Source organism: Onychostoma macrolepis, chromosome 18 (assembly GCF_012432095.1).
Source record: "Onychostoma macrolepis isolate SWU-2019 chromosome 18, ASM1243209v1, whole genome shotgun sequence".
Taxonomy (NCBI): domain Eukaryota; kingdom Metazoa; phylum Chordata; class Actinopteri; order Cypriniformes; family Cyprinidae; genus Onychostoma; species Onychostoma macrolepis.
This window is the reverse complement of record NC_081172.1, coordinates 1,065,001-1,082,501: the sequence shown is the minus strand read 5'-3', so window position 1 is coordinate 1,082,501 and position 17,501 is coordinate 1,065,001. Positions and strand designations below refer to the sequence as shown.

General features: G+C 37.2%; 1 protein-coding gene across 1 annotated transcript in view; it reads right to left on the bottom strand.

Annotated features, from left to right (window-relative positions):
• Nucleotides 1–17,501, bottom strand: part of trpm7 (transient receptor potential cation channel, subfamily M, member 7) — a 55,238-nt gene that overhangs the window by 14,975 nt on the left and 22,762 nt on the right. The window contains 11 exon segments of the mRNA XM_058750694.1: nt 1,588–2,069; nt 3,715–3,847; nt 3,923–4,107; nt 5,939–6,071; nt 7,795–7,969; nt 8,714–8,965; nt 10,215–10,343; nt 11,401–11,544; nt 11,714–11,863; nt 14,572–14,800; nt 17,215–17,492. Of these exon segments, the coding sequence (XP_058606677.1) occupies nt 1,588–2,069; nt 3,715–3,847; nt 3,923–4,107; nt 5,939–6,071; nt 7,795–7,969; nt 8,714–8,965; nt 10,215–10,343; nt 11,401–11,544; nt 11,714–11,863; nt 14,572–14,800; nt 17,215–17,492 (2,290 nt within the window).

Genomic DNA, 17,501 nt, shown 5'->3' with positions numbered 1-17,501 from the left:
ATTGCTAATGTGACCTTTTACACACAGACTGAACAAAATGAAGCGTTGCTTGGTAATTGGTTGAGCTAAATTGGTTTTATCTAATTGTGTTCTTAAATTTAACAGCTGACAGCTATTCAACCCAATTCATTACATACCTTTCTATCAAAGTTATCTGATGTTATCAAGATCAATTTGTTCTGACACAGTTTAACTCTGAGTTCTCATATTTTATTACCATTTTCTAAACTATAGTGAATAAACTGTAATAATGTGAGAAATGTTGAAGGCGTGATATCAAATGATATCATCTTGGCGCTACTTTATTTCGCTAGAATTGTACTTCTAACGAGCTGTAGATAAAATAGCCCAACAAATGATCTTTATCTTTATCCGTTCAGTCAGAATTTGTGCTGTAAAACATCTATGACAGCCGCTGTCCATGCTGGCAAATAATAACGTCCACTCGATGTGAATTATATGTGACACTGGAGCACAAAAGCAGTCATAAGCAGCACAGGTATATTTGTAGCAATAGCCAACAATACATTGTACGGGTCAAAATTATACATTTTTCTTTTATGCCAAAAATCATTAGGATATTAAGTAAAGATCATGTTCCATGAAGATATTTTGTAAATTTCCTACCGTAAATATATCAAAACTTAATTTTTGATTAGTGATATGCATTGCTAAGAACTTCATTTGAACAACTTTAAAGGTGATTTTCTCAATATTTAGATTTTTTGCACCCTCAGATTTTCAAATAGTTGCATCTCAGCCAAATATTGTCCGATCCTAACAAACCATACATCAATGGAAAGATTATTTATTCAGATGGTGCATAAATCTCAATTTCACAAAACTGACCCTCATGACTGGTTTTGTGGTCCAGGGTCACATATAAATAATTTTAATAGCACAGCCATTGTGCATATGTGCATAGTGAAGCGATCACTGCAGACAATTATTTTGGGTGGTAGTAAACGCAGCCATTGGATACCAGTCGTGTGTAAAGTGAATGTAAACAGGCGGTCAAAAGATCGGATCTGTGCAGTGTAAACATAGCCTTAGTCACATTCATCAGTGGATTACAGTCACCCTGTTAAACGCTTCCCTCCGAAGACACTTGAGATTTAACAACCCGTCACTAACCAATCCCTTAACCAGCACCAGCCCGGGTTAGTTTAATCTACCGGACACACACTGTATTCACTCCCGAGGAACATTTAGTAAAGAGCAACTGGTTGAGATGAAACCACCGCCAGAGGTCACCCGTCTCACCCTCCCTAACACACAGGGGCATGCGAATGGGGTGAGGGTCAAGGGTCACGTTAGGCCAGCGGTGGACCGAAGCCAAACCTCCGCTCCTCTGCCTGAGTCTGTTCAGAGCACGTCTGCAGCGGCCGTCTCTCTGGAAGCGCTGGGGGCCCCGGGGCCCGAGGGAGGGGGCCAGAGGCAGGGGTGTGTTTCTCTCGGGCGGGTCGTCTTCGTCGTCAGCGAAGGCGTAATTGACATATCCCTCACGCTCAGGATCACTCACAAACACCACTGGAGGGACTCCATCACGCCTCTCATAAACACCCTCCTCTTCCTCCTCATACTCACCCACGAAGGCCCCAAACTCCACTGCGAAATGCGACGGCTCCGTGTGCGTGTCGGTGAGCTGCGACGGCGTGCTGACGAAGAACGTGGCTGGGGCCGGATCCGACCTCGATCCGACCTCGGGGCTCACAGGAAGCCCCGCCCCCTGCAGCGCTTGGTCCTTGGCTCCGCCCCCAAACAGAGACTCCGCTATGCTGGCGGTGGGAGGCAGGAATCCCACGCTGCACCGCACCAGCGCGCTCGACTTCGAGTGTCCCGTGACATCGGGCCCCAGATTCTTGGAGACACTAAGTTCACGCGTGATCTGGTTGTGCACTTTGCTAGCCTCGGACGCTCGCTGCGCCGTTAGCGCTTTTAACGTGTCCACGGTGAGCGCTGATAGATCCTGCAGGTGTCCGATTTGAGAATCCAGCGTGTGCAAAGAGCGCTTGATGAAGTTCACCTTGTTTCCGACCTCCTTCAGCTGCACACACATCGTTTCCACCCTAAAAAGCAAACAAACAGTTAACTCTTTCCCTGCCAAACATGGAATTTTACATGATGTAAGCATATGCAAATGAAAAATAATGCGATCAACAACACTAACCGCAAATAAATGAAAACTGCCTAATGTTACCGAGTGAAATGTGGATCCAGAAAGTGTTAAAGCTTTGGGATACTGATGGAAGCCATCTACTGCATCTTTGCTTTGATAATATTTCTCAATATGATCCAGATGTAGTATTTGATAAAAATGCTATTTTCTCAGCTTTTTGCTCAAAATGTTACTTTTTTTTTTATGAAACCTACCTTCATTCAAGTGTTGATAAAAAAAAAAGCAATGCTTGAAGCTAGAATAAAACGGATTTTTTTAGTTTTAAAGTAAAGGGTCTGATCTTTATTTTGATATATTGCATGTTCAGATATGCATACAACAAAATATTCTGGGCGCCATGAAATTTTGCTGAAAATCAGCAAAAACGCTGGCGGTGCCTGGTAACTTTTTTTCAAAAACGCTGGCGGGGATAGAGTTAAACAAAATTCAATTCAATTCTCATTTGTATAGCACTTTTCACTAAGGCTGCACGATAAATCGAAATGAAATCACAATCGTTATTAGCCAAAAGCTGTGATTGTCAGTGAAGCACGGTTCTGTGATCAGTAGTAAATCTCCATCCGAAGGCCAGAGAAACTCCAAATACGCCTCGCAGAAGAAAGCAAGGAAATCCCTATCGCTGCAGATGAATAAACAGAAGATTTAACTGCTTTAATTCAACGTGACTAATAAACACACGACTATGACAAAATATGGTTTATCTTAGTTCTTATTATTATAATAAAGTATATAATAATGCAATGCTAATCGACATGAAAGCATGGAGATTTACTACTGATTACAGAACCGGCTTTACTGACGTGATGTGCATGACTATCGCATGTGATTTATCGTGCAGCCCTACATTCACAAATCATATTGTTTCAAAGCAGCTTTACAGAAAGTACAGCGGTGGCCAAAATTATTAAAACACTAGTATCTTCAGCAGCTAAAAAATGGTTTCAAGTCAGTTATTTCTATCTTTTACTGTAGTGTGTCAGCAGGAAATATCAGTTTACATTTCCAAACATTCATTTTGCCATTAATTGTAATAATCCAGTGAGATTTTTGAGATCTGATCTGATCATCATCAGTCTGTCTGGAGTGACATGAAGAAACAGAACAAACTGAGACTAAATCCAGAAGAACTGACGCTTCAAGAAAGCTACCTGCAAAGTGCTGTTAAAAGTTTTAGGCACTTGTGTAAAAATGCTGTCAAAAATATATATATATATATTTTTTTTTTAATCAATTAACTTCTATGAACTAAATGAAATCAACATTTGTTGTGAGCATCCTTTGTGTTTAAAGCAGGTTTTGTCCTCTTGAGCAGAGTTCCTCAGGAGCTTCGCAGGTGGCTTTCTTGAAGCGTCTTGGAGAGACAGTTCTTTTGGATTTATAAATGGAACAAATAAGTCCTGATATTAATTAGATTGTATTACTAGCCTCATAATAATAATCTCTGACAATCGTCGATACATCATACTATCGTCTATCAGCACAACCCTATTCTGGACCCAGATGCATGAGCATGTCGTTCATCACATCGTTCTTACCTGTCGGATGTGAGTCTGATTCTCTCTTCGCTCCCCGAGTGAAACTGATCATCTTTCTCATGGAAGTACGTCTCCACACACTGCTCCTCGAAATCGTGCAGCTTCTTCTGGTCCTCCTCGGTCAGGAAGAGCTCTGAAAAACAGCAGGACAGTCAAAGCGCTGACAGAGCAGAGCAGAAGCGTCTGCGCGAGCGGAGAGGTGCATTACTTGGTCCGTAGGCGCTGCTGTCCTTCTTCCTCTTCCTGCAGATGGACGACAGCACAGACGCCACGTGGCTGAGCAGAATCAGCGGCGGCGGAAGGATGGGCTTGTCGTGGTACGCCATGATGAAGTGGTAACGCTGGTATTTCCACACCAGGTTGGATATGGACTTCACCTGCATGTAGACGTTACTGCGGAGAGTAGTAGCATGTATTCATTTAATGCCATGTAGTGTTAATTTCGTTAACGAAAACTACAACCCGAATTCCGGAAATGGGACATTTTTTAAATTTGAATAAAATGAAAAGACTTTCAAATCACATGAGCCAATATTTTATTCACAATACAACATAGAGAACATAAATGTTTAAACGGAGAAATATTACACTTTTATCCACTAAATGAGCTCATTTCAAACTTGATGCCTGCTACAGGTCTCAAAAAAGTTGGCACGGAGGCAACAAAGGGCTGAAAAAGCAAAACATTTTGAAAAGATTCAGCTGGGAGAACATCTAGCAACTAATTAAGTTAATTGAGATCAAGTCTGTAACATAAAAGGGATGTCTTAGAGAGGCAGAGTCTCTCAGAAGTAAAGATGAGCAGAGGCTCTCCAATCTGTGAAAGAGTGCGTAAAAAGATTGTGGAATGCTTTAAAAACAACAAAAAGGGAGTCCAAATTTGATATTCTTGTTGGAAATGACGGACGCCGTGTCCTCCGGGCTAAAGAGGAGGGAGACCTTTCAGCGTTCAGGTCAAAAGCCAGCATCTCTGATGGTATGGGGGTGCATAAGTGCATACGGTATGGGCAGCTTGCGTGTTTTGGAAGGCACTATGAATGCTGAAAAGTATATAAAGGTTTTAGAGCAACATATGCTCCCCTCCGGATGACGTGTATTTCAGCAGGACAATGCAAAACCACATACTGCAGCTATTACAACAGCACGGCTTCGTAGTAGAAGAGTCCGGGTGCTGAATTAGCCTGCAGTCCAGATCTTTCACCTATAGACAACATTTGGAGCATCATTAAACGAAAAATACGTCAAAGACGACCACGAACTCTTCAGCAGCTAGAAACCTATATCAGGCAAGCATGGGACCAAATTCCAACACCAAAACTCCAGAACCTCATAACCTCGATGCGCAGATGTCTTCAAACTGTTTTGAAAAGAAGAGGAGATGCTACACCATAGTAAACATGCCCCCGTCCCAACTATTCTGGGACCTGTAGCAGGCATCAAATTAGAAATGAGCTCATTTTGTGCATAAAATTGTAAAACTTCTAAGTTTAAACATTTATGTTATCGAAGTTCTATTGTGAATAAAATATTGGCTCATGTGATTTGAAATTCTTTTAGTTTTAATTTTATTCAAATTTAAAAAACGTCCCAACATTTCCGGAATTCGGGTTGCATAACGAAAAATGTTCATTGACCAGCTTTTTTCCCATGACTAAGACGAGACGACAATAAGGTCAATAAACGATAACATGACTATATCAACATGCAATTTCGTTTACGGAAAAAAACGAGACTAAAGCTATACTAAAATACTTTTTGACTAAAACTAGACTGAAATGATGAAACTTTTAGTCGACTAAAACTTTATAGGATAAAGTTAACTAAATATGATAAAAATTAACAAGGACATTTAACACGGGACTAAGACTAAAATTGAAAATAGCTGACAAAATTAACACAAATGCCATGTCAGCCTCTTAGGCGATTTTCACGGCAAAAACAATTAAAAAAATTCAAGTATAACAAATGCAATAAAATCCAGCAAACAACAAACACGTTATATTACACAAGATTTTTAACACTAACATATGAATCAAATTCTAAAACTTTTACTGGCAAAATTATACTAAACTCTTTAAGTGAGTTCACTTCATAAAAGAGTTTTCTACATGTATTAAAAGTTGGACAGTCCAATAAAATATGTTTCACTACTATGGAGAAACGGCACGGTCAGTTACGCTGACCAGCACCACAGACACAGTGTAAAGCGGTACGGGTCACTCACTTGAAGAAGGCGATGAGCAGGTTCACCATGAGAATATACTGGACAAACAGATAGACGGCCTGCAGCAGCGGCGTCAACCACACACCCGTCGCACACAGCGCCTTAGCGTGATCCTCACTCGAGTTCGCACACACTGCCAACACACACACACACACACACACAGTCAAACCAAAAACTATTCAGACACCAGATATAACTTTTGAAGTTAAAGTTAAGTACTTTGAAAAGCTTTAAAAGATAGATAGACAGACAGATAGATAGATAGGTTGCTAGGGTAACCGGGGTGGTTGCTAGGGTGTTGCTCAAGTTCACACACACTGCCAACCAGTGTTGGGTGCAACGCGTTACTGTAATTAAATTACTTATCCACTGAAAAAGTAAAGTAAGGGATTACTGTTTATTTTTAGGTAATTTAATTACAGTTACTTATAAAGTACTTGCATCACATACAGTAAATAATTTCAACAGTTCTAAAATCAATATTGAATTTCAAATCTAATTTTACAGTCTATAGATAATTGAATGCAGCGTCTTTAACCCTCTGCGCGCCGATGCGTTCACTTTCAGTTTTTCCTGATTCACAGAGAAGCCTTAAATACTCAGATACAGATAAGACTAAAATCAATCGAATCTAAAAAGGGCCTGCTTTTATTTGTGTACACTGACAACAACAACAAAACATTGTGCTTTTGTAAAACAAACAAAACAAACAGGGTGCACTTTCTGCCGTCTAGGTCTCCGTGAGCAACTTTCTACGCGTCACAAACTCAGCGAATATTTGACACAGAGAAATGAGAAATGTGTCTATAGAAAGCTTGTGTGTACTTTTAAATGAACGAATTCAAATCGAAAACGAATATTCACAAAGTATTTGAACAAATTTTTCCACTCATTTGCACACTGAAGTTAAATGATAGATTTTGAAGACTTCTTTTTGTCAATAAAAACCAAACTTTTGACATTTGACTGCTTTTGTTATTATAAGTGCATTTTTGTGAAAAAAAATTGTATATGATGGAACATTAGTATGGACATTTCTGAACTCGGCATCATCAAATTAAGTAATATTAGGCCTTTTTTGAAAATCATCAGAATTTTTCTCAAGAGTTGGCTGTGAAATATTCATAAAGAAAAAGAAGCTTATTTTTATAAACATTTTTCAGAATCAGAATCAGCTTTATACGCCAAGTGTGTGCAAACAGAATTTGTAGTGATTTTAGGAGCTCTTAGTACACATACATGCATCTATATGAGAACAGAAAAGAAAAATTAAATAAAGCTAGACTAAAGAAATATTTTTTAATAAATAAATAGTAATAATAATAATGTGGTATAAATCTGAAACAGAAGATTTATGTACAGATTTGTGCATATTACATTACATATGCATATTTTTATTTACATAGCTGTATACTGTATTTACATAATTTTAATTTCATTGTTTTCATGTAATGATGAAAACATTGATGAATGATGAAAACAAAGATGAAAACAGATCAAAGTCTCATGACTGAAATCAAAGATTTTAAAGGCAGTGCAACAAGCATCTGATGTAGGAATGCTTTTTACATCATTTTTTTTCATACTGGAGTGAGAATTTGAGGGTTTTAAAAGTGTTTGATTGATAGTGTGCAAATGTTATGGAGCAAAAACTAAATAATCGGGCTGGATTTTGTGTGTTAGTGCGTGTGAGCTGGACAGGTTTTGTGAGACTCGCTGCAGGAGAGAGTTAACGCTAGTTACACCAACTTCTTCTGAAGCGTGCTTTGCTATGAACTACTACTTAATTTGATAATGCAGATGTGATCATGTGGTGAAGGGTTCGGTGCTCTGTGTGCGAGTCTCCAGGAGTTTACCGTCAATCTCGTACGCGTAAACTTCACCGTACATCATCCAGTACGGCTGGAACACCACATCTTTCGCCAAAGTCCACGAAGGATCCTCGTTTGGGTAAAGAATGGCTTTACGAGGAACCCCAAAACTCAGCAGCACGACGGCCATAATGACCACGATGTAGAACATGTTGGCCACCTGCGGACGATCAGAGAGCAGGGATGAAACGGTCAATATCGTCATATCACGATAGCAAAATATTAATTTTCATCTATTTTACAGTGCAATTGCTTCTGCTGTCATTATTGTTATTATTACTATTCTATTCTGATTTGTTCGGCCTCCTAAGACACCAGTGTGAGTGTAATTTAGACTGAGACAGTATCCCACAAATAAAAATAGGGTTGAATACCCTTTAAAGTTCAGGTTCAGCTCACTGACTTAATTTTGAACTCTTAAATAGCATTAGATAAAAAAAAGGTATCTTTAAAATGTACAAAATTTTAATGGATGAAGCCCCTTCAAAGGCACAGGGTCCCCAAAACAATATGAAGCAGCACAACACTCCTAATAAATCAGCATATTACACTGATTTCTGAAGATCATGTGACGCTGAAGACTGGAGTAATGATGCTGAAAATACAGCTTTGATCACAGAAATAAATTATATTTTAAGGTATATTAAAACAGAAAACTTATTTTAAATTGCAATAATATTTCTATATGTATATTTTTTAAAAAGAAGTTTTTTTTGTTTTTTAACTAAATTAAAATTTTTCCCAATTCATGTTTTTTTTTCTTTTCTTAAAAAAAAAAAAAAAAAAAAAAATCGCAATAATATCATATCTTGAGATTTTGATATCGTTACATGCCTATCAGAGAGTGATCAACACCAGAGGATATGAGAGGCTCAGATACACGACTGAATGGCTGTTCTCTCACCATCTTCCCGATCATCATGACGTACGGCCCGGCCTGCTGATTGACAGCCAGGATATCCAGCAGACGCACATACCAGAAGATAATGTTCAGACAGTAAACGATCCGGCCCGCGATAAACACGTTCCCCGTGCCGAAGCGCAGGCCGAAGCCCACGAAGAACATCAGGAGCGCCAGAAAATCAGAAACGTTGAAGTAGTCGCTGAACCAGACTTTAATCTTCTGACTGATTTTGCCTCCTTCAGACATGAACATCTAGAGAGGAAACACAAAGGTAGTGATGATGACACATCACCACAAAACACACCTGTGTGACCTCTTGACCCTGGCTTCAGTCACATGACCACAGAACTCTTTACACAGCTTTATTATTTGTAACAGAACAAACTATTTTTCACTAATTATGCATATAAAATGTTGCAATTAAAGAAGATTGAATAAAGAAAATTTACAATTCTGACCATCAATGTCAATAAAATTTAAATATATAAAATGCTAAAAATGAAATAAAGAAATTATTATTTTTCTCTAGCAGTGGTGCATTGGCTTGCTCTTATTGTTGGATACATAAAATATAAAACCTATATTTATAAAATAAAAAAATAAAAGATCAAAGAAATGTGACCCTGGACTACAAAACCTGTCGTAAGGGTCAATTTTATGAAATTGAGATTTCTGAAATAATAGCAGAATAAATAAGCTATCAATTGATTTGTCTGCAAAAAAAAAAAAAAAAATCTAAATATTGAGAAAATCACCTTTAAAGTTGTTCAATTGAAGTTCTCAGCAATGCTTATTACTAATCAAAAAATGAAGTTTTGATATATTTACGGTAGGAAATTTACAAAATATCTTTATGGAACATGATCTTTACTTAATATCCTAATGATTTTTGGCATAAAAGAAAAATGTATAATTTTGAGCCATACAATGTATTGCTGGCTATTGCTACAAATATAGCTGTGCTGCTTATGACTGCTTTTGTGCTGCAGGGAGACAAATAATATTTGTTGCCTAATTCTAAAAATATTTAATCATTACTATAAAAAGTAAAAAAAAAATAAATAAAAAAATTATATAATTTATCATTGGTATTGAGACCACTACCAGTAAAACAAAATGAAAATAAATGCAAAATTACAAAATAAAATGTTAAAAATGACAAACTACAGTGACTGTATAAGTGATTGTGAAGTCTTGTCATGTGACTCGCTCTGTGTTTCAGGACAGAAAGTGACTCTTTCACACCGTGCGCTCTGATTAATGACTGGAAACTTACCTTAGTGCGTGTTTTTCACATCTAAACGCTCAAACTCAGCTGGAAACGTGAATGTAATGACTACCTGCAGAGCGTGTGTTTATGCGTCACGTCTGTCCGAGCGGCGAGTCAATCATCAGACAGCAGGGTTAAACGCTCAGCTGGATTGTAACGAATGCTGCTCAAATAATTAAACATTTCTGACATACCTCGTTAAAACATCTAAACACACACACAGAAACTAACCTCTCGGATCTTCTCCACCGCCAGAGTGAAGATGTAAAGAATGACGACCCATTCCTGAGGAGACGGAAACAGCTCCATTTTCACCAACACCACGTATGAATACAGCATCAGGAAGCCGATATAAAAGAGCTAGAACACACAAAACACACAGATGACATCTCTCTAAAAGAGCTCAGATCTCCTCAATCACACACACACACACGAGGTTCAGTCAAGTCACACTGAAGGCCTCAAATATACGGCCTACAGTCATTAGACGCTAATATTAGAGCAGTGACCAATCACAATCAAGAATAAGACAGACAGTAAACACTCCATCACACAGCATTTAATCAGGTGTCTATAAAATACATTTTTTCTGAAATTGTCTTTTTCTGGGTTGTTTTTTTTTATGATTTAATACAAATTTATCAAAAAAGAAGGTGGTAATCAAATTAAATTTATAAAACTGTAACAACCTCATTTTAAAATGTAATCAAATAAAGAGGTGCACAATAGAGATTTACTGTGCAAACAGATTAAATAAATCTCTTGATAGATTTTCTATATAAAAAATTAAATTGAATAAATAACGGGTAAATTCTTATTACTTTAAGTACTTTTTACTATTCAATCATAATATATTTCTGCCTTCATTTCATCATAGGTTTTGTAGTGAAGAGCTTTGAGTTCCAGTGTGAAAAAGCCCTTCTTTTGATGCATTCATGCCAGATTCTGAGAAATTCTGCTTTATACAGTAAGTTTTTTTTTAATGATTTTTTTATTTTCTGCGTCTGGTGCGATTGCACAGTTGCTCAAAAAAATAAGTAAATAAATTTTCAAAGATCAAAGAATGGCATTTATTCAGATCACACACACACAAAACAATCATTATTCTCTTTTCTGACAATCTTTAATGTTTCATCAACACATTCACCTCAAACCCTTCAGCTTACATTAGACACAACAGATGAATGATCAACCGCTGCAGCGCACACACACACACACACACACACACACACTCGGGTCTGGTTGAAATGTCACTCGTGAACCTTCCACTAATTCTGTGATGTTTATCTGTGTGTAACACAGCAGGTTTATGCAGGAACGAGTGTCTCTGATACTATCGCATGGGAACAACGACCCAGAACACTTCAAGTGTTCACACACACACACTCACGCAGCGTGAGAAAGGAACCTTACGTACCGTGTTGAACCAGAACTTGACGATAGGCGCATGGTAAAAGGCGTAGAACTTGCGTGTGATGGGTAAACGGCGGGAACGCACATGCACCTCCGTTTCATTCTTCACATCCGCGTTCTCATTGGGACGGGCTTCCTTAAACACATCCTGACAGAAACACAGAGATCAGAGCAGCTCTGTCAATCTGTGCCAGCGCGATTGTGCAATGAGAAAACACACGCTCATGTAAAGATTGACCGTTTCTGAGCATCAGCGAACAGAATGCCGGCAGAGGCACGTTAGCACACTTCAGGCGTGTTTAATGCTTCATCCGTACCATGGGGATGTCGTCAGGCTTCTGCAGGTTGTGCTCGCTGTCCTCCATGCTCTGATGGGCGTCTTGCGACTGGGGAATGTGGGACATCTCTGCTTTGGTCTTGTACTCCAGCAGGAGGATGGCAGGAGGAACCAGGATGCTCAGGATCACCTGCAAACACACACGCATCAGTCAGTCGATCTGCCTTGTACAGATGAGTCCTCTGCACAATCTGACTCTGCTGCAGCCTAGAATTAAACTGCTGGTTTCGTCTGGCCAGAGGAGAACCGAACACTATTTCCCTGTTTAATACTGTAAAGCTGCTTTGACACAATCTGCATTGTAAAAAGCGTTATATAAATAACAGTGACTTGGGCGATATGGGCAAAAATTCATATCTCTGTATTTTTTGGCCAATTTGTGAGATATGGTATATATCTCTTGAGTTTTCATTTTTGTATTTGGATTTTAAAAACATCTGTATTTAATATATATATATATATATATATATATATATATATATTTATTTGACATACCGCCCAATGTTGTCATCCACCAAAACAATACATACAAAGGCTATTAAAAAAAAAAATTTAAGTGTAAATCATGTAAGCCTATATATTATCAAAATTACATTTCATTCTAACATTGCAATCTAAAAACAAAACTTTTAAAGCAGAAGTTAAATTCACTAAACTAAAAATGAAAAGAAACCAGAACAAAAGCACAGACCTATTGTGTTAGTCTATTCTGATTACCCCATTACAATCACTTTACTGTTAGTGCCATCAGTTCAAAATACACTTCAAAAATGTACTTGTAGGTTTAAAATTCTACATATGTGACCCTGGACCACAAAACCGGTCATAAGTGTTAAATTGAGATTAAATACTGTATAAATAATCTTTCCATTGATGTATGGTTTGTTAGGATCGGACAATATTTGGCTGAGATGCAACTATTTGAAAATCTGGAATCTGAGGGTGCAAAAAAATCTAAACATTGAGAAAATCACCTTTAAAGTTGTTCAAATGAAGTTCTTAGCAATGCATATCACTAATCAAAAATTAAGATTTGATATTTACGGTAGGAAATTTACAAAATATCTTCATGGAACATGATCTTAATATCCTAATGATTTTTGGCATAAAAGAAAAATTTATAATTTTGACCCATACAATGTATTGTTGGCTATTGCTACAAATATACCTGTGCTGCAGCGTCACGTCACATTTATAGTCCAACTACAAATATTTCAGTGAAATATAGGCTATATTTTAGTCAGAATTATTGCGCTTCTATTTAATTGCGTTCCGTCTGTTTAGCGCACTTGCATGCGGCGCACTCGTTCACTGAAGTCTGTGAAGTTTAGCGGAGATTCATGAAGAAGGCTCGTAAAATAAAACAACAGTCACCACTGTGAGAATTAAGCTTGCTTTGAAGGACTTTTGTAGCTTTAATAAGAAACAGTCAAGAGCAGTGAGTGATTTCCTCATTGTCTTTTGTTGTTTGATTAATATTACAGATGGCAGAAGGAATATTACCCGTTGTTGCTTTAAGAGCTGCATGGATCCAATACAATTTAACACACATATTTCTATTATCAACTGTTTACGAACAAATCTAATAAACATTAATAAAAACAAGCACGTCGCATTTTCGCAAATCATGTTACATGATTTTACTGATTTGCACGTTAAGTTTGAGCTTTTATGGAGGAGCGAAAGGAAAGGAGCACAATAATAGTCCTCTCTTGATTATTGTATTTTCATAATCGTAGAAGGTTGAAATCGTAATTGCACAGCCCTAGCGAGTAGACTTTTCTAAGCCCTAGCGACGTTTCCCTTGAAAAAGTAAAGTAAGGGATTACTCATTTTTTCTGTAATTTAATTACAGTCACTTCTTATGTAATTCAACTTAATACTGTGTATAGAACATTTATAGTGGATAAATTTAAAGTCTAACCTTAAAATGCATGCTTTTTATGTACCCTTCTCACTTTAAATACTTTGGTGAGTTAATAAAAATATTGGTAACACTTTAGTGTCTAATTCTCACTATTAACTTTAGTTGGTTATTAGCATGAATATTACTGGCATATTGGCTGTTTATTATTACTTAAAAAGCACATTAATGTCTTATTCTGCAAGACCTTATTCTAAATCCTTAATCCTACCCAATTCTTAAACTTTACAACTACTTTACTAAGTATTGATAAGCGGTAATTAGGAGTATATTGAGGCATAGTTAATAGTTAGTATTGGACCCTAATTTACAGTGTGACCAGAATAATTTATGTAATTACTTGAAAGAATAAAAAAAGAGGTTTCATGTCTATCCTTGTATCATTAACTTGTCGAGGTTGATATAGGATTTAGAAAGTAATTAGTAATAAGTAATTAAATACTTTTTGGAGAGAGTAATTTGTACAGTAATCTAATTACACTGTTGAAGATGTAATTAGTAACTAGTAATTAATTACTTTTTTAGAGTAACTTACCCAACACTGCCAACAATACATTGTATGGGTCAAAATTATAGATTTTTCTTTTATGCCAAAAATCATTAGGATATTAAGTAAAGATCATGTTCCATGAAGATATTTAGTCAATTTCCTACCGTAAATATATCAAAACTTCATTTTGATTAGTAATATGCATTGCTAAGAACTTTAAAGGCGATTTTCTCAATATTTAGATTTTTTGCTCCCTCAGATTCCAGATTTTCAAATAGTTGCATCTCAAATATTGTGCGATCCTAACAAACCATACATCAATGGAAAGCTTATTTTCGATGATGCATAAATCTAAAAAAAAGCAACCCTTATGACTGGTTTTGCGGTCCAAGGTCACATATATTGATATACGGCCCAGCCCTACCTTGTACCAGGAGTTCTTGCGCATGTTCAGGCGACCCATCCACATGTCGGACAGCAGCATCTGTGTGCAGGTGTGAGCCACGAACGGCCGGAGGCGCGACGACACGGCCAGCTTCAGACAGGTGGAGTTGCTCCAGTTCTTCAGCTCGTACGTCAGCAGCTTCATGGCCATCGTCTCGTCTTGCCTGAACGACTGCTCCAGCAGATCCACCGCCAGCGTGCTGAACTCACTGAGCACAGACACGAACACGCTCAGAAAACACTCACACGGCTTCAGACTCACTCTGACACTGAACACAAGCAGTTCTACTCGTTTATTGTTGGGCTTTTTAATGCTTTGTTCCTCCTCTTTTATAAGTCACTTTGGATAAGTGTCTGCTAGGGCTGGGTGATTTTTCAGATTTTATTGATTAATTCGAATTTAAAGTGCCCCTATTATGGCTTTTTGAAGATGATCTTTCATGCTGCAAAGTCTTAAATCTGAAAGTGCACCGTGTATAAAGTTATTGTCTCTCAAAAGAAAGAGTCGACTCTGAAACAATAAAACCAGTCGTTTGACGTCAACATGAAACATTAGCATATTACCGCCCACTTGTTGGTCTGAATGAACATGTAAATTCATTCTTTGCCACTAGGTGCCGCTTTTGACTGAAAGCTGCTGTTCATTGTTTTTACAGAACATTTATAGTTAATAAATAGTCTACTGGAGTTATACCTTCAGTCATTTTGAATTACCTTGAATTTTGAGAATTTTTTTAAGCATTTTCCTCATTTCTGAAGACAAGTTTGTACAACATGCATTTTTTCTAACAAGTGACTTGTTAAACTTCATGTGTGGAGCACTTGGAATAGAATATTTTTTTAACTTAGAGGATTAATAAAGAAAAAGTTACTTGAATCATGTTGTAGTTACATTTTCAAGTTGACTAGTTAAAAAAAAAAAAAAAAAAAAAAGTAAAACGTTCTGATAAAATAAAAAAATTTATAAAAATAATAATAAATCGAGGTTTACATTTTTTGCCAAATCATTCAGCCCTAGTGTCTGCTAAATGCATAAATGTAAATTTAAGCACTGAAATTCTCAATATTCTTTAAAGATTTATTACTACAGCTAGGGCTGTGCAATTAATCGAAATACAATTTCGATTTTGGCCTCCAACGAATATGAAAACACAATTGAGATAAAACGATTAATGCGCCATATGCCGCTCCCTTTCCAGCGCTGCGCTTTCGTTCCTCCACAAAGCCCAATTTCACGTGAAAATCAGTAAAACAATGTAACGTGACTTTTGCAAAATAGGACGTGCTTGATTTATTTAAGTGTATTAGATTCATGTTTTTAAAAGCGAAAGAGAACTTGCGCTGTTCTGTGCAGACGGAACAGAAAATGGAGATGTAAAGTCATCTTTTAGCTCAAGGTGCGTGCCTAAACGGTCAAAAACACGCAAAAATGTGTCAAAATGCGGTGCTTAGTGATTATTCATGCAAACCCTCGTTTATTATGTAATAAATGAACGTAAAGGGTTGAGAATGAAAATGCATGTGTAACAGTAAATTGGATCCGTGCGGCTCTTAAAAGTGACAGCAGGCTAATATTCCTTATTATTATGTTTTATTATATAATATTATTATATTAATCAAACATTATATATTTACATTATATTGTTATATTCCATAACAACAGGCAAAACTCGTGAAACAGAGCGATAAAAAAAATAAAATAAAATTACGGTTTAGAAAAATTACATTTTGATAAATGGAAAATCCCTGATATTCCATGAATTGGACAAAAAAAGAAAAGTAAAAGTAAAATTCCCTGACTTTCAATGTCTGGAACAGACCTTTCAAAATTACATGATATTCCAGAAATTCCATGACCCGTGGGAACCCTGCGATAACTGGTCCGTTCGGTTTGTAAGTGAAGTTAGTGCGAATAACAGCGCTGAAGGCGCGACTTATAATTAATTAATAGCCTGATTCCAGGTTTCCATTAACCCTGGTATACATATCGGGGGTTATACTTGCTAGTTTTGGTTATTGGGGGTTATCCCCCCCGCAAACTACACCGCTGCCTACGGATAAAACATTTGCAAAATACTAGTGCTGTCAAACGATTAATCGCATCCAAAATAAAAGTTTTTGTTTACATAATATATGTTCTGTGCATATTTATTATTTATATATACACATATAAATAAAAACACACACATATAATATATGTTTTGAAAATATTTACATGTATTTACTTGTACATATTCATATAATTTATTTTATATATAAATATTTTTAATATATAAACAATTTTTCTTAAATATATGCACGGAAGTGTTTTTATTTATACATACACACATAATAAATACGCACCGTACACACACACATATTATGTAAACAAAAACTTTTACTTTGGATGCGATTAATCACGATTAATCGTTTGACAGCACTATAAAATACAAACATAATTGTTATTTCTTTTGGCATCACACCTCGAACCATATCTGAACTGAACAGAATCAACACTGAACTGACTGGAGCTGAACAACGAGTTTGCATCAATTATTTTCTTGTTTATCTCGGTGAAGCTGCTTTGAAACAATCTGTTTTGTATAAAGCGCTTTAGAAATAAAGGAGAGTGACGGAGACTCACTTGGAATACTCCTTCAGCTCCTCGGAGGTGTCATCCACCACGTCGCTCTTCTTGGCCTCGTATCCCATGGAGCGCAGCAGCTTGCAGGCCACCAGCGCTTTGGCCATGGACTCCTCGCCGTGCTGCCAGAAGAACAGAGACATCTTCTGCCGCTTCATCAGCACGGCCCACACCAGCAGCTCGTTGAAGGGGTACGGGAAGCGGCGCGTCTCCGGGTCGTCGATGTCCACCACCTCCTCCTTACTCTTCTTCTTCTGCTGCTCGGAGACCGAGTCCAGCTGAGGAAC